This window comes from Panicum virgatum, chromosome 2N, assembly GCF_016808335.1.
Source record: "Panicum virgatum strain AP13 chromosome 2N, P.virgatum_v5, whole genome shotgun sequence".
In the NCBI taxonomy this organism is placed as follows: Eukaryota; Viridiplantae; Streptophyta; class Magnoliopsida; order Poales; family Poaceae; genus Panicum; species Panicum virgatum.
In genome coordinates this window covers 63,093,480-63,116,376 of record NC_053146.1, presented here as the reverse complement: position 1 = coordinate 63,116,376, position 22,897 = coordinate 63,093,480, and the positions used below count along the sequence as shown (strand labels likewise).

The 22,897-nt window shown below is 47.7% G+C and overlaps 2 protein-coding genes and 1 pseudogene across 2 annotated transcripts; 1 reads left to right on the top strand and 2 right to left on the bottom strand.

Annotated features, from left to right (window-relative positions):
• Positions 1 to 351: 351 nt before the first annotated feature.
• LOC120662894 lies at positions 352 to 4,727 on the bottom strand. Its single transcript, XM_039941950.1, has 3 exons — positions 4,369 to 4,727; positions 3,429 to 3,831; positions 352 to 675 (listed from the first exon to the last, which is right to left on the bottom strand). Exons 1-3 carry the CDS (start codon positions 4,725 to 4,727, stop codon positions 352 to 354), a joined length of 1,086 nt encoding a protein of 361 aa, XP_039797884.1.
• Positions 4,728 to 5,479: 752 nt separating this feature from the next.
• LOC120661760 (protein TOC75, chloroplastic) lies at positions 5,480 to 7,913 on the bottom strand. The gene is made up of 5 exons (XM_039940696.1): positions 7,771 to 7,913; positions 7,355 to 7,445; positions 7,008 to 7,256; positions 6,378 to 6,632; positions 5,480 to 6,244 (listed from the first exon to the last, which is right to left on the bottom strand). The coding sequence occupies exons 2-5, from the start codon at positions 7,412 to 7,414 to the stop codon at positions 6,038 to 6,040; spliced, it is 771 nt and encodes a 256-aa protein (XP_039796630.1). The 5' UTR covers positions 7,415 to 7,445; positions 7,771 to 7,913; the 3' UTR covers positions 5,480 to 6,037.
• Positions 7,444 to 11,760, top strand: LOC120662891 (annotated as a pseudogene).
• The last annotated feature ends 11,137 nt before the right edge of the window (positions 11,761 to 22,897 follow it).

The window sequence follows — 22,897 nt, the reverse complement described above, 5'->3', positions numbered from 1 at the left end:
TGCAAGTGATGGTGATTTCACTAGATTGATACAAAACAAGTTTGATTTATTACTAGTACATAACTTAAGGAAAATTGAAACGAAGAGGGTTATTCAGTAAATCGGTGGATAGTGGAAATTGATGCGATCGTCCCAGTCCATCAACACCGAAAATGCTGGGGGTTCATATTATTCAAAGTTGCCCTGTGCAATACTGCAAATACGTGACAACCGTAATCATATACTGGACGAAATACCGAAACAGAACGTTGACCAGCCGGCCGGCAGGAGGCGACAAGCCGGCAACACTATAGTAGTAGTAGTAGAATTAAAGAACGGAGACGACGAACGATCGAGCGCCCATATCGATCATCAGCCGGACAGCAGGTCCTGGAAGAAGTCGATCTTGTCCCCGCTGACCATGTTTAGGTCCTCCGGCGTGTGCTCCCCTTTCATCCGCTTGCCGTCGAAGATGAAGCGCCCCGTGCCGCGCGCGCCGCCGTCGGCCGTGCACAACACCACGTCGTAGTAGTAGTCCATGAGGCCCTGCAGCTTGTCGGTCCTCCGCATGGTGCGCTTGACGACGCGGCGGTGGGTGTCCTCCACCTTAAGGGTCACCAGCATCACGGGCTTGATGGCGGCTGCGGCGGCGACGATCCTGCGCACGATGACCCGCGCCGGCGAAGCCGACTCCTCCTGCTTCCGGCAAGGGGAAACCATGCCTGACGATGGATCAGCTCCCTTTTATATATATATATATATATATATAGTATTGCTATATGGTACCTGGGGTCCAAATAGCTATTCAGTCCCCGAGCCCATCCAACGCACCGGCGGTACCTGGAGCCCAACCCATGTGCACGCGCTGCACCCGTCCGTCCGTTTTTCCTCCAGTATCCACGACTCTTGTATATTATTTTTTTCGTTTTAAATATTCACAAAAAAATAGGTCGTGGGGGAGTCTGGGAGACGACGGTTTATTACTTTATTCTCTTCGTTTCCGTCGCACGAGCCCAGATTGCCGCCGACCCCGCCCCCGCTGCACGGCCTCAGCTCGCCGCCGCACGACCTCAGCTCGCCACCGCCCTTGCTCCCTGGCGATGGCGGCAGCTCCGAGCACCTCGCTTGGCCGCGTTGCAGGCTCCCAGCCGGTCGAGCTAGCGGCAGCGCCGGCGGTTCTCCCATCGTCGGAGATCGGGTCGGCGTTATGGAGCGCCGGCGGCATCTCATCCACGACGCGTTGTTGTGGCCTCGAGCGGCGAACTAAGTAGGTTGCGCAGATCCGGTCAGCAGCAGGCAAGGTGGCCAGCCCGGCAGCAGGCAGGAGGCCGAACCCCCTCAGATCCCGTCAGCAGCTGGCACCACGCCCCCTTGCGAGCTTCGAGCGGGATGAGGACTTAATTGAGGAGCGAGCAGATCGACAAGGTGCGCCCTTTCCTCCTTCCTACCTCCGTCCAGATCCAACAGAGTTTAATATGTATGCCTCCAACCTCGCCTCTGGCTGGGCCACGGACGTCGTTGGCCACTGCGGCACTGGGCGTGGTCGCCATGTCGCTCGGTGGCATGGCAGTTTCGCCTCATGGGCACCGCTTTTCTGCCGCATGCTTGGCTCCCTGGCACTGTCAGGGTACGACGCTTGGCTCCCTGGTAGGGTATGGCGAGCCCCTGGTGTCCGAATTCCCCCCTTGACTTCGTCACTGCGAGTAGTATCCCACCGTGAATTATTGCTTGTTTCCAGTACGTGTGTTCTTCTTTTAAAATCCCAAATTCAAATCAATTTCCATTCCTTTTTATTCACATCAATGCATGACCAGCCGCGCCACACCCAGCATCAGGTGAAATGTCGATTAATTTGCATAAAAAATTGTGTCCCAATATTGATCTTTTGCGAGCTCTAGCAGTATAGTTTGTTTGTTCATTAATTTGGACTTTGAGGGAACTTTTGTTTTAGTGTTTCATCCATGCAAGTCCTAGTCCTTATAACCAAATTTACCCTAAGCAACGAAAACATCTTCTTTACAATCATAGTTAATTTTCTTTGTTTTGATCCATAATTTCTTGTGTACAAAGTTATATATGTAACCATAAATATTCATTTTAGAATTACAGCTATTGTTTCCTCTATAAGATCAACAAATCCGTATGGCTTACTATGTTATTATTAATATTAATCATGAAATTTCTGCCTCTTTTGACAGGTCAAGCAATTGGAGGCCATTAGAGGGGCGACAGAAGGGAGAGGAATGCATTAGATTTTGTTTTTCTCACAGATTGTATTATTTCTGATAAAAGAAAAGTAATATTATCTCATGAAGGTTGTTTTAGCTGCTATAAATTGCATGTGATTTTGTGGAATAACTCAGACGGAGCCACAAAACTATATATATTCAAACTACAAAGTGTATTGCAATCTTCTCCCATGATTCATTTATGTCAAAAATGTCTTTGGTGAAAAAAAGGTTGATGATTAGAAATATGTGCTTTGACTGATTCATTTTAAATGAAAATCCGTCACAAATACAAGTCACATCTTTAAGATTCAGTCTGAGAATTTTTCCCCTCACTAGTCACAATATAAAATCTGGGTTTCGAAGCATAAAAAAGCTACATGTTCAAACCATGGTTCCTGGGACGTCGTCTCGTCAAAAAACACTAGGCTAAAACAAACTAAAAGAACGTGACAAAAACAAACCTAAAAAAGGCAAGAAAAAAGAACTGACCACGTGAATTGGAATGGAAAAAAAAGAAAAAACCTGCTCGGGGAAGACCGTCTAATGCGCGTGCATAGCTCCGTCGTGTAGGTTGGGCTGGACTGCTGTCGGATAGGTCTGGGTACCAAATAACTATTTGGAACCCGGGGTCCAAATAGTGGTGATATATATATATATATATGAACTGTTGAGTTTCGTTAACAAAATACTACTGTATTTGATGCGAGTCGAGTCAACTATATTTGTTTGTTCAATTCATCAATTGTGAGCCACAACATCATGCATGTTTCAAAGTTCAAACAGTTTTCCAGACTGACGTTCGCCCACGTGTTCTAATTAAGTTTTTTATATATAAAAAGAACAAATAGCACGCAAGAGTAGCACGAGAAAAATACGATAATATAGCCATGTGATTGGGCAAAAATAAATCAGAAAAGGAAAAATAATGCAAAATTATCGGTACGCACAAGAAGCAACAAGATAGAGATGGAGCAGGAGCTACTTCAATTTCCACTCCACCGATAATGCAAAACTATCAGCAGCTAAGGTCGTGCAAATTAAAGGAGTCTCCTCTACGGTACTTCAGACGAACTCACGCTGAAATATGGGATCTGTACTTCCCATGGTGGACGACAAATCAGTCTGCTGGGTTCCAAGTAGATGTCATAGTTCTCGTCTCCTTCCATCTTGATCCATGGGAGTATCCTCGGGCGAGATCTGCCGCCCGTTGAAGCTCACGAAGGTCCCGTGGACATGCGTCGTCATGGCGTAGTAGAAGTCGATCAGGTCCCGCATCGGGTCCGCCCGCCGCATGGTGCGCGTGACCTCGGGCCCCTGGTCGTCCCGCACGGTGACCGTCACGAACGCGCTCGGCCTCATCTCGAGGAAGAAGTCGACCCGGGCCCCGGCCTGAACATGCCGTAGCAGTGCGGCGTCCGGCGGCCGTCGAGCCGCTCGGCCCGGTAGCAGAAGACCCCCTCGGCCGCGCGGCACAACGGGCACCGTGGCGTAGTAGAAGTCCATGAGGTCCTGCAGCGCGTCGGTGTCGCGCATGGTGCGGCTGATCCTGCGCCCCTCTTCGTCCTTCACCACGGGGGTCACCAACGCCGCCGGCATGATCGTCGATCGATCCTTTGCCTTGCTAGCTCGTCGAGATCCGGTGTGAACACGTGCGCCGATTGGATCGTGTCCGTCTCCTCTTTGAGCTGGTCTGCGTCGCACTTGTCGCCGCCTTGTTTTGTTTAGGGTTTCTTTTCTTTTTGTTTTGGGTTCCTTTTGGGCAAGCTAAGGTTTTATTGAGGTTTACCATGATCCAATACAAGTCGTATGCGACTAGGCCGCATATACGTCTCCGTTTTTGGATTAAATTGTTTTCTTTTGCCAAGAAATCTTTGTTAATATTTTGAATTAAGATTTCCGAATAAGAGGACCCCTGCAAAGACAAGCATACAAAACGCTTCTGCAAAAGATAGGGAGAAATTGACATCACAAGATCATGTTATAAATTTATAATAACCACTCGAAGTTTCAACATAAAGTAGATGCCATCTCTTGCCACGATGCATGATAGCTTATCTGAGCGTCACGTACGAAAACCAGCAGGCCCCTCGTAAATCATCAGCACCAGACCGAGCAGTGCTCCAGGCCGGCCTGCACAGAGATCCGCAGCGATCTCTACGCCAGCACCGGCTGCTGCTCAGCGGCAGCGGCAGCAGAAGCCCGTCCGCCGCCGCCCAACAGCTCGGTGAAGAAGTCGATCTCGTCGCCGTCCTCCATCTCGAGCTCCGCGGGGGTCTGCCAGCCGGCCAGCCGCCCGCCGTCGTACAGGAACCTGCCGGTGCCGTGGGTGACGTCCGGCACGCTGGCGTAGTAGGCGTCCATGAGCCCCTGCAGCTTCTCGGTCCGCCGCACGGTGCGCTCCAGCGTGCGCCCCGCGGTGTCCTGCACCTTGAGCGTCAGGTGCACGCCCGGCTTGATCACCGGCTTCCGGTCCACCTCGTCGCCGTCGCCGCCGCCAGGCGCACCGGGTCGCACCATCTCCGATGAGGTCTTCGGATGGGAAGGATGAGGGGTGTGCCGGGAGTCCGCGACCCGGTCGCGTTCGTTCGCCTTGGCACGGAGGAATGAGTTGAGAGTTGCGTGTGTTATATAGGGTTCGTGTGGGTGGTGTTGTTTAATGCCCCTGATTTTGTATCGTCACGGACTCACGGTAAGTTTTTTTTTTCAGTGTAGTGCGCAGCAGTAACACTCTCGTGCACCGAAGCGAAAGGTCTGTTCTGACTTCTGACTGTTCGTTTGCCATTGCCGTTTCCATCCTCGTCGCCGGTTCTGGCCGACTCTGCATTGCCAATTGAGCTGGCCTGGGATTAGGTTCAGGACTTACGCGTAGGCTGGGCTGACTTTCTTCCCGTAAAATATAGAAGGGCCAGCCCACGGAGAAGTACATTTTTTTTGAAACAACAAAAAAGTACATGTAAGGCCATGCTCTGAATTATTTCTCGACTTCTGGGCGAACCTCTGACCTGATGATGGATTCAACAAAATCAATATCTGTCATCACGTAGAATCTGAGCGAGCATAGAAAACAACCATTTCTTTTTGCCCACAGAAAATGAAAGAGACAAAGTGAGAAGCCACATATAAATAATTCTTGCTAGCTCCGAGTAAAAGACTTCTGAACGTTAAAGACATCTCTGCCTCCGTATTCTTCGGTTAACTGACTGCATATAGAAACCAAAAAGTTAACCCTGAGACTACCATCATCAGTATTACTCCTAGTTCTGCAGAGGAAGCGAGCACAATGTCATCCTTTCATCAAAATAAAACTCCCTACTCCCAGTATCCATCAACTATTCATAACGCAAGCCTTGGTGATACATGATCTAGTAACCTGGCCAGCTCCAGTGCTGGTTCGGATTGTTCTGATCACACGAGTCGAATAATACTAGTGTTCGATGCTGCCAGTGTCGACATCGTTTTCATAGGGCCAACGTATGGTATAAAAAATTATTCAATCAGCTGGAAGCTCCCCCTCGCGCTAGCAACCAGCGGCCATTTGGATTAAAAAATGCAGCTGCAGTAGCTCACAAGCCGAACCGTCTGCACGCGTCGTTTTTTACTCTGACAGCAACAATTCGACTGCCACTGTGTTGACGATTCGATTCAACTTCCTCTCGGTTCGCTTTTTGCACACACTGTGGGTGATATCTTCACGAGTTAATTTTGTTCAGAAAAGTTGGCAGTGAAATTTACATAGGGGTTTTCTGAACGTCAAATCTGGGGAGAGATGCGGCCTTCAGAATCTTTCGCCAAATCTCAGGAAGAAGGCTCCCGTACCAGCATTGTGATCAGAACTCTGTAGCATACTCTGCCCTCACCGTGCCAAGCTTGACACCAAGGCCATAAGAGGACCCGTGGCCTGCGCGTCGGAAGAACTCTGTAGGGTTGCCCTTCACGTCCTTGGAGCTCCCAAGGTCAGTGCCATGCTCGGCAAATGCATACACCTGCGTCTGTCTATTCTTCACAGTGATGGGGATGCGCAACTCAGTGGCAACCTGCATGGATATAAGATTCAAAACAATTCCGAAGAAAAAGCAAAAACAACTCCATGGCTAAGACAAACAAACAATGATGCGTCATGATTCAGAAATGCCAAATTCCCCAGTGGATTGGTAGTTTGATGCTCACCTCAAGAATATTCCTGGAAGCACCCAGTTCCCCCATACCATAGCCCCTAACAGAATGAGGTCCTCCGATTGCAAATGCATCATAGCTTGGCAGATCTCCTACACAACCTGCGTAGCGACCATGAATGGCTAAAACAGCTGGTGGTGGCTTGCCAGCACCTTTATCCTTCTTATTCAAATTAATGAACTTTGTCACTGAAAGCTGATGACGGTTGAAGAATGGATTTTTGCTTCCAATGCCGAGTCCTTGGTCCAGCTGCAGCCCACAGTAAAATTATAAGAGGATTTACTTTACCATGGAGAAACACATGATGTTGTTAAACAATAACTAGCCAGATATTTAAAATATAATTACAAAGCAATTATATCATAAACAAGAAAAGCATATTTCTTTCTATCCCCAAAAATCTCGATTCTAAAACAAATAATTATAATGATAGCATTTGTTATAACGTGTGCACACAGCACACATTCAGCATTATGCATTGTGCAGCAGCCTCAAATGAAAACAGAACCATTAATTATGTAAAGAGTCTGGCCTTGTCGTTTTCACAAAGTGCAGTATTGAGTCTTATTTGGTTTTTAAACACCCAGTAATAATTAAAATTTCAGTGGGAACAAAACAGCCCACCTGGAATATATATCTGTCACCAATAGTTGCACCGTTAACAAACTCAGTATTGTCTCGAGTTATATTAGCTTGTAGAAATGCCATTCGATCCACACCAGTACCACTGAAGGTTGTGGGAGGTCCATCCATGCTCAAGGCACGACTAGGCAATACTCGAGAACCATGTGTGCATATGTTGTTATCTTCATCGTGCGTTTTAATTTCTTCCACCACAAAGCCATAAGTAAATTTGCTCTGCCTTGTGAAGCTCTGAAAAAAAAAGTGGTTTCCTCATGTTACAAATATATCTTGGGAGTAGCTATTTATGAAAAAAATATATGCTGAAGGTAATATCAATCTGTACAAACCTCTGTTATAGTTGCTTTAAATCCAACTCTATCAACCCATACAGGTGGAGCTTCATCCATGTTGGGGCCAGCAACAAACACAGGACTTAATGTCCTGGCAGCTGTGGAAGGGGCGTAATGCTCGCACCTTCCGCAACGATAACCAGCAAACTCTCATGGTTTGTCGCTTGATCAAGTTCGAGGGAGACAATTGGATTGCCGCGGGCGCTACAAACTTAGGTTGTCTCTTTTGCGAGGAGTAGCCTTTCGGTCTTACTGTAGTCCCCGGTCGCTCTTTTCTGTAATATAGTGTTCGGTATTTGGGGCCGGCGTGTTTCACACGACCGCGCGTTGATGTAATTTGAAACTATTTTCCTTCTTAATACAAAAATGCGCAGCTCTCCTGCGTATTCGAAAAAAAAAACACAGGACTTAATTTCTTGACATTGAAGCAGCTAGCTTTGAATGTGCGGTTTCTACTACGGTCCTCCACACCATCCAAATAAGGATGGGCATACTCAAGCTTGAATGAGAGATCATCCTGATACCCCCAAAAGAAACATGCCGTAAATACAAATAGAATGGATCAGTTAAAATGAGACAGACTGATGGTTCCTAAGTATGCAAAAATGTAAATTGCCTTGTAAAACATACCAGCACATTTTATCATGAATCAAGGGTATAACTTATTTTCTTATTTCAAATTGCAGCGGAATGGGAACTGCAATGCCTACAGACAGTGCCTATTCCATGTCCGCTATGGTTTTGAGAAACATGATTTAGCAAATTTCATGTCATATTCACATATCTCACCTGCATATAGAGTATTCATTGCATCCCTACAGACAGTGCCTATTCCAAGTGACTGGCAGTGTGCCAAGCAAGATCCAAGGTGGAAGAGAGCAATGATGGAGGAACTCCATGCTCTCCAAAAGAACCAAACATGGGAATTTGTCCCTCTCCCGGTTGGTAAACGAGCAGTTGGATGTAAATGGGTGTTCACTGTGAAGCAAACCCCTGAGGGAAAGGTGGATAGGTACAAGGCAAGGTTGGTTGCAAAAGGTTACAACCAAACTTATGGAATTGATTATGATGAGACATTTGCACCAGTTGCAAAAATTGGCACAGTGAGGATGCTTATATCTTGTGCAGCTAATTTTTTATGGCCTCTTCATCAATTGGATGTGAAAAATGCATTTCTCCATGGTAACTTGGAAGAAGAAGTGTACATGAAGGTCCCTCCGGGTTTCTCAAATAAGCAAACAATTGGAAAGGTATGCAAGCTCAAGAAATCTTTGTATGGCTTGAAGCAGTCGCCTAGGGCTTGGTTTGACAGGTTTAGGCGTGCAATTTGTGACATGGGTTACTCTCAGTGCAGTGGAGACCATACTGTGTTCTACAAACATAAGGGACCATATATCACTATATTGGCAGTTTATGTTGATGATATAGTGATTACAGGTGATGACATTGAGGAGATCAGATGCTTGAAGGAAAGGCTAGAAAAGACATTTGAGGTGAAAGATTTGGGACAATTGAGATATTTCCTTGGCATTGAAATTGCCCGATCATCAAAAGGTATAATTCTTTCTCAGAGAAAGTATGTGCTTGATTTATTAACAGAGACCGGAATGCTAGGGTGCCGCTCCATAACCACACCAATTGATAAGAATCATAAGCTATGTGCTGAGTCAGGAGATCCAGTTGATAAGGGAATCTATCAAATGCTGGTTGGGCGCCTCATCTACCTATGTCATACGAGACCTGACATTTCATATGTAGTTAGTGTGGTAAGTCGCTATATGCATGATCCTAGAGCTGGACACATGGATGTTGTATATCGAATCCTGAGGTATTTGAAAAGCAGCCCTGGGAAAGGCTTGTGGTTTAAAAGGAACCAACACCTGGATGTGGAGGGATATTGTGATGCTGATTGGGCAAGCAGCACTGATGACAGGAGGTCTACCTCAGGTTACTGTGTGTTTGTAGGAGGTAACATTGTATCATAGAGAAGCAAGAAGCAGGAGGTTGTGGCAAGATCAACTGCAGAAGCTGAATATAGAGCAATGGCCTTAGCCCTGAGTGAGATGATCTGGATGAAGAACTTGATGGCTGAACTAAAACTACTAAGAAATAACAATATGGTGCTGAATTGTGACAATATATCTGCAATGAATATTGCAAACAATCCAGTGCAGCATGATCGTACAAAGCACATTGAGATTGATAGATTCTTCATCAAAGAGAAGCTAGATAGTAACACGTTGAAATTGAAATATGTAAAGTCTAGCGAACAGCTAGCTGATTGCCTCACAAAAGGGTTAGGTCCTAGTGAAAATGTAATCATGTGTAACAAGATGGGCATGATTGATATTTTTAGCCCATCTTGAGGGGGAGTGTTGTCCAGTAGTGTATTTATGTAAGTCTTGAGGGACCTATTTGCATATGGAATAATAAAAGAGGAGGAGGAAGGGGGTGGGGGTGGGGCTGGGTATCGATCCCAGAAAATCCCCAAATCACAATAAGGTGCTACCGGGGCAGGGTGGTAGGGGTCTTCCTCGACTGCGCGTCGCTGGCCGGCGCCGTGGCGCCGCTCCTGCGGCTCGGCCAGATTAGGGCGCTCGCCGTCAGGAACAACTCCCTGTCCGGCGCCCTTCCCCCACTGGACAACGCCACGGCGAGCCCGTGGCTGCGGCACCTGCTCGTCTCCCGCAACCAGCTCACCGGGAGCCTCAACATCTCGCTGGGTGCTCTGGTCACGCTCAGAGCGGAGCACAACGGCTTCCGGGGAGGCCTCGAGGCGCTGCGTGCTCCGATGCTCAGGAGCTTCAACGTGTCTGGGAATAGGCTCGCCGGGGAGATCTCCGGCGACCTGTCCAGGTTCCCGAGCTCGTCTTTCGGTGACAATCTCGCGCTCTGCGGCACGCCTCTGCCAAGATGTGCTCGTGCTTACAATGCGTTAGGATCAGATAGTTCCTCTTCGAATGCTACCACTAGTATTGCTGCTCAGTCTCCTAGCGGTGGAGTCTCTTCCAGCAATGGAGGTTTCAGTAAGAATAGCTTGACTGCTCTCATGGCCACCGGCATTGGCAACGCGGTGCTCATCACGGTCTCGCTAGGCATCTCTGTGGCCATGTTCGTCTACATGAGGAGGAAGCTCCGGTCCGCGAAGGATGCTTCCGACGCGGCATTGTGTCTCGCGGAGGAGGACAAGAGGAACAGAGGTGATGACAAGTGCCAGAAGAGCGGCGGGCTGGTCTGCTTCGAGGGCGGCGAGGAGCTGCGGCTGGAGAGCCTCCTCAAGGCGTCCGCCGAGGTGCTCGGCAAGGGCGTTTCCGGGAGCACGTACAAGGCGGTGCTCGAGGACGGCATCGTGGTGGCCGTCAAGCGCCTGAGCGCGCTGCAGTTCCCCGCCGGCCGGAGCAAGGCGTTCGACCGCCACATGCGGCTCGTCGGCCGGCTCCGGCACCGGCACGTCGTCAGCCTCAGGAGGTACTGCAACTCCAACGGCGAGTGCCTGCTCGTCTACGACTTCCTCCCCAACGGGAGCCTCCAATACCTTCTGCAAGCCAATGGTGCGTAGTGTCGAAATGAGGAGAAAAAGATACAAATGCATTGCCAATTTGCAGCCGATGCAAGAAAAGGAGTGTTCTTGACGGTCTATTCGTTCTTGTTGCCGGTGGTGGCGCGAGGAGCCTGGACTGGGCGGCGAGGAAGAGCATCCTGATCGGCGCGGCGCAGGGCCTGAACTACATCCACATGTTCCCGGTGCGGCCGGCGCTGGTGCACGCGAACGTGAAGCCGTCCAACATCCTCCTGGATGAGCGCGGCGGCGCGTGCGTGTCCGAGTGCGGGCTCATGCGCTACGCCACCAACATCCAGCAGGCCATCCTCCCGCAGGCCGCCCGGTTCCCGCCGGACCTGTTCCTGGGCCGGGCGGCGGGCACGCCGTCGTCGGCGTCCGCGTCGAGCGCGGCTGGCACGGGTACGCAGCGCCGGAGCTGGCGCCGGGCGCCGGCGCCGGCGCGAGGGCGACGCAGGAGTCGGACGTGTACAGCTTCGGGATGGTGGTCCTGGAGGTGGTGACGGATCACAAGACCGCGGACGGCGTCGAAGGCGGCGGGGGGGGGGGGGGGGGGGGGGGGGGACGATGGGGATGGTGAAGATCGGCATGCTGTGCACCGCCGAGGCGCCGGAGGAGAGGCCCGCGATGGCGCAGGTGCTCGCCATGATGAGCGAGTTCATGTGATGCGGCTGTGCTTGGCTTGTCGGTTGCCATTGCCATTTTTGCTTCTTGTCAGTATGTACCTGCAGTGCGTTGCAGATGTCGAATGGAAATGCCGCGGGAAAAATTCTTCGACTTCACCTTTAGACCGCCCACAGTGGAAAGAGTAAATGGAGAAGCAAATATACTGTTTGGCACTGTAGATACACTGTTTGGCACTGTAGATACACTGTTTGGCACTGTAGACAGAGAGAGCGTGAGAAACGAGAAGGGAGCAAATTTGCTCTTGCTCCCTCCGCTGTGGTCGGCCTTATAATTGGAAGTTCCTTCAGAAGCTGCCCGATAATCAGTCAACGAGAGTCGAGACACTTCCAAAAAAAGAAGAAGAGAGATTCCCCTAACAATACCCGTGACGTTCCAACTTATTCTCTCGCTGGATTAAGGAAATTTGAGTGCTAAATTTAGCATCTATTAGCACTCATATCTTTATTAAAGATAAAGATTTTTAGTTTCAGTTAAACTTAACTTTAGTACATCACACTAATGCTAAAATTTAGTACTTTCATCCATTAGTATTTGGATGCAAATAGGATCGAAATTGGGAGCGCAAGTGTAAGTAAGCCCATAGCCCACTGGCAAACAAAGGATTGACAGTGGTTTTTTTTATATTTAAAAAAATTAAAATTTCAAAAATATATGTCCGTTTTGGAAAATTTCAAAAATATATCCCGGTCGCCCTATAGGGGGCGACAGGGTTCAAATGTATTTTTTTTTTCAAATTTGCAACGAAGTCCCTGGAGTAAAAAAAAGGGGGGCCTGTCGCCCCCCCCCCAAAGGGCGACGGGGGGGCCTGTCCCCCCCTCGGGCGACCGCTGGGCCCGGCCCACGGGCGCGGCAGGGGGGCCTGTTGCCCCCCCCTCCGCGGGCAAGTATTATGTGATATACAGATATGTCGAGTAAGATGCAGTTTCAAGTATTTTATGGTGAATATAATGTTATGTATGGGCCAAATGGAGTAGATCTTTCTGCCTTTAAGTGCACATCTAGCGGCATAGATAAACCTCTGGAAAGGAGTTTTGGTTCCATATGTAAGTGGCTGCAGCGTGGGTTCCGTGTTGATCCGTTGACAAATGTGATCAATGTCCAGTCTCTTGTTAATTGCGAGGTAGAAAGTGAATTATGGGAATTGATGATGATACACAGCACTGATGACTGGCAGAAGTACATGCAAGCAGCTCTAGAGCGTGGGTGGCCTCTGGCCATTCTTGTTCAAATCCGGGAGAAGACACAAAATGAAATCCAACATTGTGCATATCAAGGAACTCCGAGTATTCGAAGAGAGACCAATTATGTTGAGCAAGATGAGTCAGAAGAGATAGAGAACCAAAATATGAGACCACAGGGCCTTGCTGATGAGGGAGAGAGGATACATAGCATTGTGGACAAGATGGAGGCAGAAGACCAAACCGCAATAGAGATGGAAGAATATGAGGGCTCATCTAATGACGAGCAGTACTCATTGCCAAAAGAGTGGAAGGAGCATGGTTTTGGCAGTCATGTCCCAGAAGATGTACGAAATCAGGAGTGGGAGTACAGAGGGAATGAGGTAGTGCAAGGTGCAACATATCCAAACATTGAAGCCGTAAAAGATGCTGTGAGACTATGGGCAATATCATTGAAACGAGAATTCAGAGTCGTAAAGTCTGGCAGTAAAGAATATGGGGTGAAGTGTGTGAATGATGGATGTCCATGGCGAGTACATGCATTCAAGGGAAAATGGAAGTCCAACTGGAAATGTTCCATTGTCACAGAGCACACTTGTTTGCTGTCAGAAGTTCTTCCCTCGCATCGTAATATATCATGCGACTTTGTTGCAAAGCAAATGTATGGGTTTATTATGGACAACCTTAATTATGAGCCAAAAATGATTGTTCGACACATTGAGCAGACTTACCAGTACACCATCAGTTATTTGAAGGCGTACCTACTTTGGTTGTTTGGTTACATCATGTTCAACAACACTCATGGCAACTCGGTCTATAGGATTCTCCTTCCGTATGCACAGGAGATTGTGGATGGGGACGAGGACGTACCGCCCTACAGCTGGGGTGAGGCGGTACTTGCAGCCACTTACCGTGGACTCTGCGACGGCTGCATGAAGACACATGAGAACGCTATCTTGGCAGGGTGCCCACTACTGCTACAGTTTTGGCCGTACGAGAGGCTAGCCGTTGGTCGGCCCATGGTCAGCCACGAGCCTTACCACGGGGGCATGTACGGCGAAGAGGAGGACGAGAGGCCCACTATGGGAACTATCTGGATCTGACGTCAGGTACGTTCTTATACATCTAATTTTGTTATTCATTGTTACATGATGCATTAGTGCACTTTTAATGTTATTTATTCCGAATGCAGAGGTCCTGGGCGCATGCGCAGGTTAGACGCGCATATCCTGAGTTTGTTTCAGAGCTCGACATGCTGACGCCCGAGGACGTTGTCTGGGAGCCTTACAGCCCAGAGGCTGTGGCTACCCGTGCACCAGCAGGCCTGTCTTCGCACTGCTCCGCGAATGCGAGCCTGTGGCTTACTTCCGCCGTCCTGGTTTATGACATCGCGGTTGAGGCATATTGCCCCTGGAGAGTCAGGAGACAGTTTGGGCAGCGCCAGGAGTTCCCGGTGCCCACCGCGTTGGAGCGTGTCAGTCGCCAGGACCACAGGTAATTATGAATGAACTTGGCTCATACATTCGTGTCGAATCTAACGATTCTTCGTGGTCCACTTTGTAGGTTGCCAAGGAGTGGCTTGCCGTACTCTGATGATTGGCTCACCAAGATCCAGCCGTGGGTGGACCAATGGAAACAGGCAGACGAGCACTTGGTCCATCCAACAGGACCACACACAGACAGCTCCTTTAGGGCTTACCTCACCTGGTACTTACCCCGGACTCGGGCTCGTCTGGTTTTTGTTGACACTCACCCGCAGCCACACCAGGCGAGGCCTCAGGATGGCTATGCCCGGCACCACGTGGAGGCACTAGCTGGCGCGGTGAGTCTCTTGATCATATTTGTGTGTGTATATATATATATATATATATATAATCATATTCATAAGATAATTCATGTGTTTGTAACTGTACCTTTACTGAATTGATGCAGCTTCGCCTTTGCAACATGATGGAGACGGACTGTTCGACTTACTTGACGAGGGTACGTGCCGGATCCCCAATGACCCAGTTTGAGCAGATAGAGGCATGGTCGAGGCAGCGTGATCAGTTGCGTCAGGTAGTGCACAACTTCGGAAGCCGTGTGCAGTATGAGGACAGCCACGGGTCGTCTCAGGCCTCGTCGTCGTTCCCGTGTCCGTCGACCGTGCACGGGCCGACGTCGCAGTTCTTCCCAAGTGCAGGTAACGTATATATTTCTTTAAAATTAGATCAAGTGTTCCTACATATTTACTAATATCACATACAGGATACGGTCCAGCTACTGCGTTCGGCCATACTGGAATGTTTAGAGGGACAGCACCAGTTGGCGGACCGTATCCAGGGATGGTACCGGGGTCACAGATACCGGCCTACACAGGTTAGTTTATGTTTCGTATTTCGGTTTCTACATGTCATGACAAAATATACGAGCGTACGCTAACATCCATATTTTTTGCGTAGGATTCTACCCCCATGCGGGCGCCGGACCTTCTTTTTCCTCCTTTCGACCAGATAACGAGACCTTCACCTTAGACGACTTCGACAGCTTGAGTCCAGAAGAGCCTGCCGCGCAAGGTGACCCCGATGTCTTGGGGTATTCACAGCTAGGAGGAGCACCACTTGGGATCTCTCAGCAGCAGACACCGCAGCCCCTTGCGCGTCCTGAGCGACAGGTGAGGTCTCCGGATGTTCTCACCTACTCCGAGGGCCATGTCCGTGCCCAGCAGAGGGCTAAGAGGGTCCGACGCCCTAGGGGTGGTTAGATATATTTGATGTTTGTATCTCTGATATTTATTTGTAATGAGATAGCTGCGGACCGCTTATTTGTATCCGATGTTTATGATTGTGCTAGTTTACTTGTCATTTGTTTCTATAGGTACTATTGATGTGAATTTGTTATGTTTGTGGGTTCCATAATGCTCGTGAAATAAGGGAAGTTCTTGCGATTTTTTTCCGTGATTTAATGAAGGACAAGTTAGGTGCGGTAGGAGTCAGCGGCCGAGACGCTGCCGACGTTGATGACGAGTACACGCTCGAATAGCTCAAAATAGAAACTATAGTGTATCTAGCTGCGAGTACGAGATCACAGGTTGCCACTACTCAGCACGGCGATCATGGGTTTCCCAAATGTCGCATTCTTTGCCCAGACATAAGTGACCCAATAACAGTGCCCTTCCACCATTTCAAAAAGATGTGACAACACGGCAAGCACTCCAGCTTTTTTCCTGAATTTTTAGGCTCAAATGACAAAGGGAATGGCGGCATATGACGGCCAAGTCGTCTTATAAAAGGGGAGGGGACCCTGTCGCCCCCAACGGGCGACAACCCCCCCTTTTTTTTTACTCCAGGGACTTCGTTGGAAATTCGAAAAAAAAATTACATTTGAACATGTCGCCCCCCATAGGGCGACCGGGGTATATTTTTGAAATTTTCCAAAACAGACATATATTTTTGAAAATTTTTTTTAAATATAAAAAAGAAAAAACCGCGGATTGACAGCAGCCCAAGAAGCTGGCCCGAGACGTTTCCGAGTAGGCCGGAGAGACACAGAAAGGCGCTTTTTTCTTTTTTATATTTTTAAAAAATAAAAATTTCAAAAATATATGTCCGTTTTGAAATATTTCAAAAATATCCCCCGGTCGCCTCCCATAGGGCGACAGGCCCTAAGTGTTATTTTTTTCAAATTCGCAACGAGGTCCTTGAAAAAAAAGGGGCCTGTCGCCCGTTGGGGGGCGACAGGGTCCCCTCCCCTTATATAAGGCATGGCCAGCATATGCCGCCATTCCCTTTGTCATTTGAGCTTAAAAACTCAGGAAAAAAGAGAGGGGTGAGGAGAAGAAAAGCGGCGAAACTCTGCCGAATTGCGTACTTGTGATCTACCGGTAACTTCCGTATGAATCCATTGATATTGTATACTAATTTAATTTAATTAGCGGATTAGCTGAATTAGATTTGGTGCTTTAGAACACTCATTTAGTATTACAATTTCAGTACTATTACAGACTTGTTTTTAAATTAATTATGAATTAGAATAGAATTATGAAAGTACATTATTGATATTGCAGCATAAGGCAATGACTGCCTTCAATTGTAGAGGATTTTCATGGACCGAAGAAAAATCTAGTATAATACTTGATATCATGACCCATCTTGTTATCAGTAAGAAGTTGGATCCGTTAGCGGATGGTACGATAGAGATGGTGTTATCCAAAGTAGTAGAGTTTAAAGATTTCACATTATTTCGAGGTATTAAGACGCAAGATGTAAAGGGACACCTGCTAGAACGTCGGAAGATATACATGAGAGTATGTGAACTAGCGAATCATCCTAATATCATTGAATTCTTACAAAGTTTTTGTAAGATATGGATGCGGCCAGAGGTGTATGAGATGCACATTAAGGTAACTCTCATTCAGTTGTAATCCCGTCCGTGTGTGTGGTCCTGTTGGATGGACCAAGTGCTCGTCTGCCTATTCCCATTGGTCCACCCACGGCTGCATCTTTGTGAGCCAATTATCATAGCACGGCAAGCCACTCCTTGACAACCTACAAAGTGGACCACGAAGAATCGTTAGATTCGACACGAATGTATGAGCCAAGTTCATTCATAATTACCTGTGGTCCTGGCGACTGACACGCACCAACGCGGTGGGCACCGGAAACTCTTGGCGCTGCCCAAACTGTCTCCTGACTCTCCAGGGGCAATATGCCTCAACCACGATGTCATAAACCAGGACGGCGGTAGTAAGCCACAGGCTCGCATTCGCGGAGCAGTGCGAAGACAGGCCTGCTGGTGCACGGGTAGCCACAGCCTCTGGGCTGTAGGCTCCCAGACAACGTCCTCGGGCGTCACCATGTCGAGCTCCGAAACAAACTCAGGATATGCGCGTCTAACCTGCGCATGCGCCCAGGATCTCTGCATTCCGAATAAGTAAAATTAAAAGTGCGCTAATGCATCATGTAACAATGAATAACAAAATTAGATTTATTACGAACATACCTGAAGCCAGATCCAGATAGTTCCCAGAGTGGGCCTCTCGTCCTCCTCGTCGCAGTACATGCCCCCGTGGTAAGGCTTGTGGCTGACCATGGACCGACCATGCCCCCGTGGTAAGGCTTGTGGCTGACCATGGACCGACCAACGGCTAGCGTTCCCATGTGTCTTCATGCAGCCTTCGCAGAGTCCACGGTAAGTGGCTGCAAGTACCGCCTCACCCTAGCTGTAGGGCGGTATGTCCTCGTCCCCATCCGCATTCTCCCGTGCATACGGAAGGAGAATCCTATCGACCGAGTTGCCATGAGTGTTGTTGAACATGATGTAACCAAGCAACCAAAGTAGGTACGCCTCCAGCGATCTGGTCACACTGTACTCGTCGGCATCCGCAGCCAACAGGGTAGGCTGCATAAACAATTAAGATTAATGGTTTCAACTGACAATGGAACATGTGAATTGTAATAATTAAATTTAAATATGGAATGAATACGTACTGTAAACTGTAGGAACCAGGTCTTCGAAGGACCTGCTGCTCGCGGGTGCGGGTTGATCGGACCTGCTTCTTCCACGCGGTCAACCAGGGCAAAACGGGCCTCCAGGTCATCCTTCCACGAGGTCGCCACCACACGCGGACCTACAGGCTCCCCGACGATAGGGAGGCCGAGGAGGTAGGCCACGTCCTGCAGCGTAGGAGTCATCTCCCCACACGGGAGGTGGAATGTGTGTGTCTCCGGCCTCCATCTGTCAACGAGCGCCGTCAGGAGGGATCAGTCGAGCTGAATAGGCCCAACCTCGATAAGACGGCTCAGAGTCAGTAGACCGGCCTCACGTAACCTGCAATAAACAAAATTGTCGAAACAAAGGAATACCAACGAATACATAAGTGATAAACAATAATATTTTATTACATACCTGTCACACCAATCGTTGTGTATAGAGATCGCCTCCCCGGGTGGACGAGGACGTAGCACCTCTAGGACTCGGTGCTCAAATGCTACAAAGTAAGACCTGTGGCTCGAGTCGATAACTGGGTCTAGCAAGGAGTCCATCTCCATACCTGCATTCAAAAATATATGAGAACACATAGGTACATATATGTTTCATACAAATTGGACACATAGGTACAATAATATTTCATTACATACCTGCAATATTTCATTACTACATATTACAAATAATAAAATACAATTGTGGATCATGACACCGAATGCCTTCCACGAGCAATTCTCGTCGATGCTCGTCTGAACGTAGGAGGTGCTCCATCTCTAAGATTTCCGGAAGGACCGACGTCAGCATCATCGTGAAGTGCATTTTGAGGACACTTCTTGTAGTTGTGACCCAATGCTCCACATTGGCTGCAACGCTTTTGTGCCTTGCTTGCTTCGGACTCATCCATACCATTCCGAATACGACGTGTCTGACGGCGGCCTTTGTCTTTCTTAGTGGCTGGATCAGGAATAAACATCTTATTCTCATTATCCTGAATGAAAGGCCCCACTATTCCAATCCCGTATACCTCGTGTCCCCAGGTGGATACAGCTGCTTCCTTGCGGAAGTAAGGTGAAACAAATACTCCTGGCTGCAACCCAGACTCTGCATATGCCCAATGAGATGGGAGCATGGCAAATGCAATAACTTAGCCTTCATGCAGGAGCATAAGGCTTTGCCATCTACTGTAATCAAACTCTCCTATACCACCCTATCTCTACGGATACCACGACCAGTTCTATCCTTGCATAGAACCTCAAATCTATACTCCATTGTACCTGTCGATATGACACGGTGCAGTTTGGCCTTTTCAATCTTCTCTTGCATATATTGTGTCACTCTTGTGCAAAACTGAATTTAGGGGTTGCTGATGTTTATGCTTGCAGCCGTGTAACGCTCTCTGAAATACTTCATGCACCCATACATGATGAACTCAACAATTCCCACAAGAGGAAAGGCACGATAAGAACGCATAACCATATTGAAACACTCTGTATGGTTCGTTGTCTGAATACCATACCGTATTCCGTTGGTATCATAAATGAATGACCATTTCTCCTTAGGTGCATCTCGAATCCAGTGTGAAAATGGCTTCTCAATTGAATCCCTAGCCTCTGCAGCCTGACTCATGCCTGATCCTGATGCCCTTACCTTCACTAGCTCTGCAGTCAACTGATCAAGCATCTGCCATAATGCATTAAATTTTCTCTGTTGATTTTGGGTGCACAACCTCTTAAACAGATTCTTAAGATCCTTGTTCTTGAAGTGGTCATAGAAGTTTGCATCCATATGCCTAATGCACCATCTGTTTTGGACATCGGGCCACAATGGAGGCGTTGTCGCAGTTCCACGTTGCAATTTCAGTATTGATTGCAGCAGACCTGCATGTCTATCACTAATAAGGCACACATCTGGACGTGCAGCAACAACATGAACCTTCACTCGTTCAAGGAACCAATACCAACTGTCTAAGTTCTCATTCTCAACAAATGCAAATGCGAGCGGAACTATTTGGTTGTTGCAATCTACCCCGATTTGCGGTGAGTATCTGATCTTTATACCTTCCAGTCAGAAATGTGCCATCAATGCAGATCACCTGAAGACAACACTGAAATGCTCTAACACAAGCACCTATGCAAAAGAAGGCTCGTTGCATAATTCTTTGCCCCCTAGTCACGGCTGGTACGAGGTATGTGTCATAAAAGCTTCCAGAATTTCTAGCAGCAATCTGGGATAACATACGAGGTAGGTTATCATATGATGCCTCGTATGTGCCGAACCGCATCTCGAACACCCTTTGTTTAGCCCGCCATGCCTTCAAATAACTGATGGTGTACTGGTAAGTCTGCTCAATGTGTCGAATAATCATTTTTGGCTCATAATTTAGGTTGTCCATACTAAACTCATATATTTGCTTTGCAACAAAGTCGCATGATATATTGCGATGCGAGGGAAGAACTTCTGATAGCAAACAAGTGTGCTCTGTCACAATGGAACAATTCCGGTTCGACTTCCATTTTCCCTTGAATGCATGTACTCGCCATGGACATCCATCATTCACACACTTCATCTCATATTCTTTACTGCCAAACTTTACGACTCTGAATTCTTATTTCAATGATATTGAACATAGTCTCACAACATTTTTTACGGCTTCAATGTTTGGATATGTTGCACCTTGCACTACCTCATTCCCTCTGTACTCCCACTCCTGATTTCGTACATCTTCTGCGACACAACTGCCAAAACCATGCTCCTTCCACTCTTTTGGCAATGAGTACTGCTCGTCATCAGATGAGCCCTCATATTCTTCCATCTCTATTGCGGTTTGGTCTTCTGCCTCCATATCGTCCACAATGCTATGTATCCTCTCTCCCTAATCAGCAAGGCCCTGTGGTCCCATGTTTTGGTTCTCTATCTCTTCTGACTCATCTTGCTCAATATAATTGGTCTCTCTTCGAATACTCGGAGTTCCTTGATCTGCACAATGTTGGATTTCATTTTGTGTCTTCTCCCGGATTTGAACAAGAATGGCCAGAGGCCACCCACGCTCTAGAGCTGCTTGCATGTACTTCTGCCAGTCATCAGTACTGTGTATCATCATCAATTCTCATAATTCACTTTCTACCTCCCAATTTACAAGAGACTGGACGGTGATCACATGTGTCAACGGATCAACACGGAACCCACGCTGCAGCCACTTACATATGGAACCAAAACTCCTTTCCAGAGGTTTATCTATGGCGCTAGATGTGCACTTAAAGACAGAAAGATCTACTCCATTTGCCCCATACAAAACATTATAGTCACCATAAAATACTTGAAACTGCATCTTGCTCGACATATTTGTATATCACATAATACTTATCGAGTTATACTCTTTACTTCACTACCTTATTCAATAATCCGTAAAAACTAAGTATGAAATTCAACTACAACGTATAAGTATTCATAACTACATGATGACACTCAAATTCTATACTGCATATGCCAAATTCTATTCTAAATCATAATTAATTTATAAACACGTCTCTAATAGTACTGCAATTGTAATAATAAATGTGTAATACTAATTTTCTAAACTAATTTACTACTATGTAACTACAAACTCCTACTTAAATGATTCTACTATAGCCCGAGGGGGGGGGGCGACAGTCGCCCCTGTCGCCGGGGGGGGGGGGGGGGGGGCGACAGGCCCTTTTTTTTCAGGGACCTCGTTGCGAATTTGAAGAAAAAAATAACACTTTGGGCCTGTCGCCCTATGGGGGGCGACCGGGGGGTATTTTTGAAATATTTCAAAACAGACATATATTTTTGAAATTTTTATTTTTTAAAAATATAAAAAAGAAAAAAGCGCCACAGAAAGGTTCTCTCGTTCTGTGGGCCGTTGGGAACGAGAAGCCATCGACCGGGCATCCACATTCAGGAGCACAGTCCATCAAAATGAAGCACTCGCTTTGCAATTCCACAAAGCGCATCCCAATTCCCACACTAGTCAACAACAAAAAAAAAAACAACAGAGAGCGTGACACAAGCAACCAACCACGGTTCGATCGACCGTCGACGAGCTCGGATGATACCGCAACGATTGCGACGGCGCAGCGTTTCCAGCTTGGAGCATGCCAGCCGTGATACAGCAGGTCGGTAGTGCTGCCGCCACCAAGACAACTCATATGTGGACCAGAGCAGCACATGGCTCGCGGCTGTCAAGTGGCATCGCCGCATCGCCAACATGCTTCAATCATTTCAACCTTCGGATCCCTCGCCAAAAACTAATTAACAACCCCGGCATCCCCAGACGAACAACCCCGTCATCCCCAAACGAACTCGCGCAGGTTGCCCGTGCCACAGCATTCTTCTCGAGGGAGGAAAGAAAAGTAAAGCCTTTCAATTCCGAATTGGCTGATCCTAAACAAATGCCGTTATACCGGCCGCTTTGTTACAGAAATCAGACAACGGTTGGTTTGTCAATTCTTTTCCTGAGGTTTTGAATGCGTCTTGCCTAATTTTTTAGGTGAGACCCAGCGGAGGAGAAAAGAATACGAACTGTTTTTCTTTTTCTTTTTTTTTGAACAAACTGTTTTTCTTTTTCTAGATACGCATTTTTTGCTTTGTCACGGGTAAAGAACTACCAGGACAAATTCTTTCGAGTTA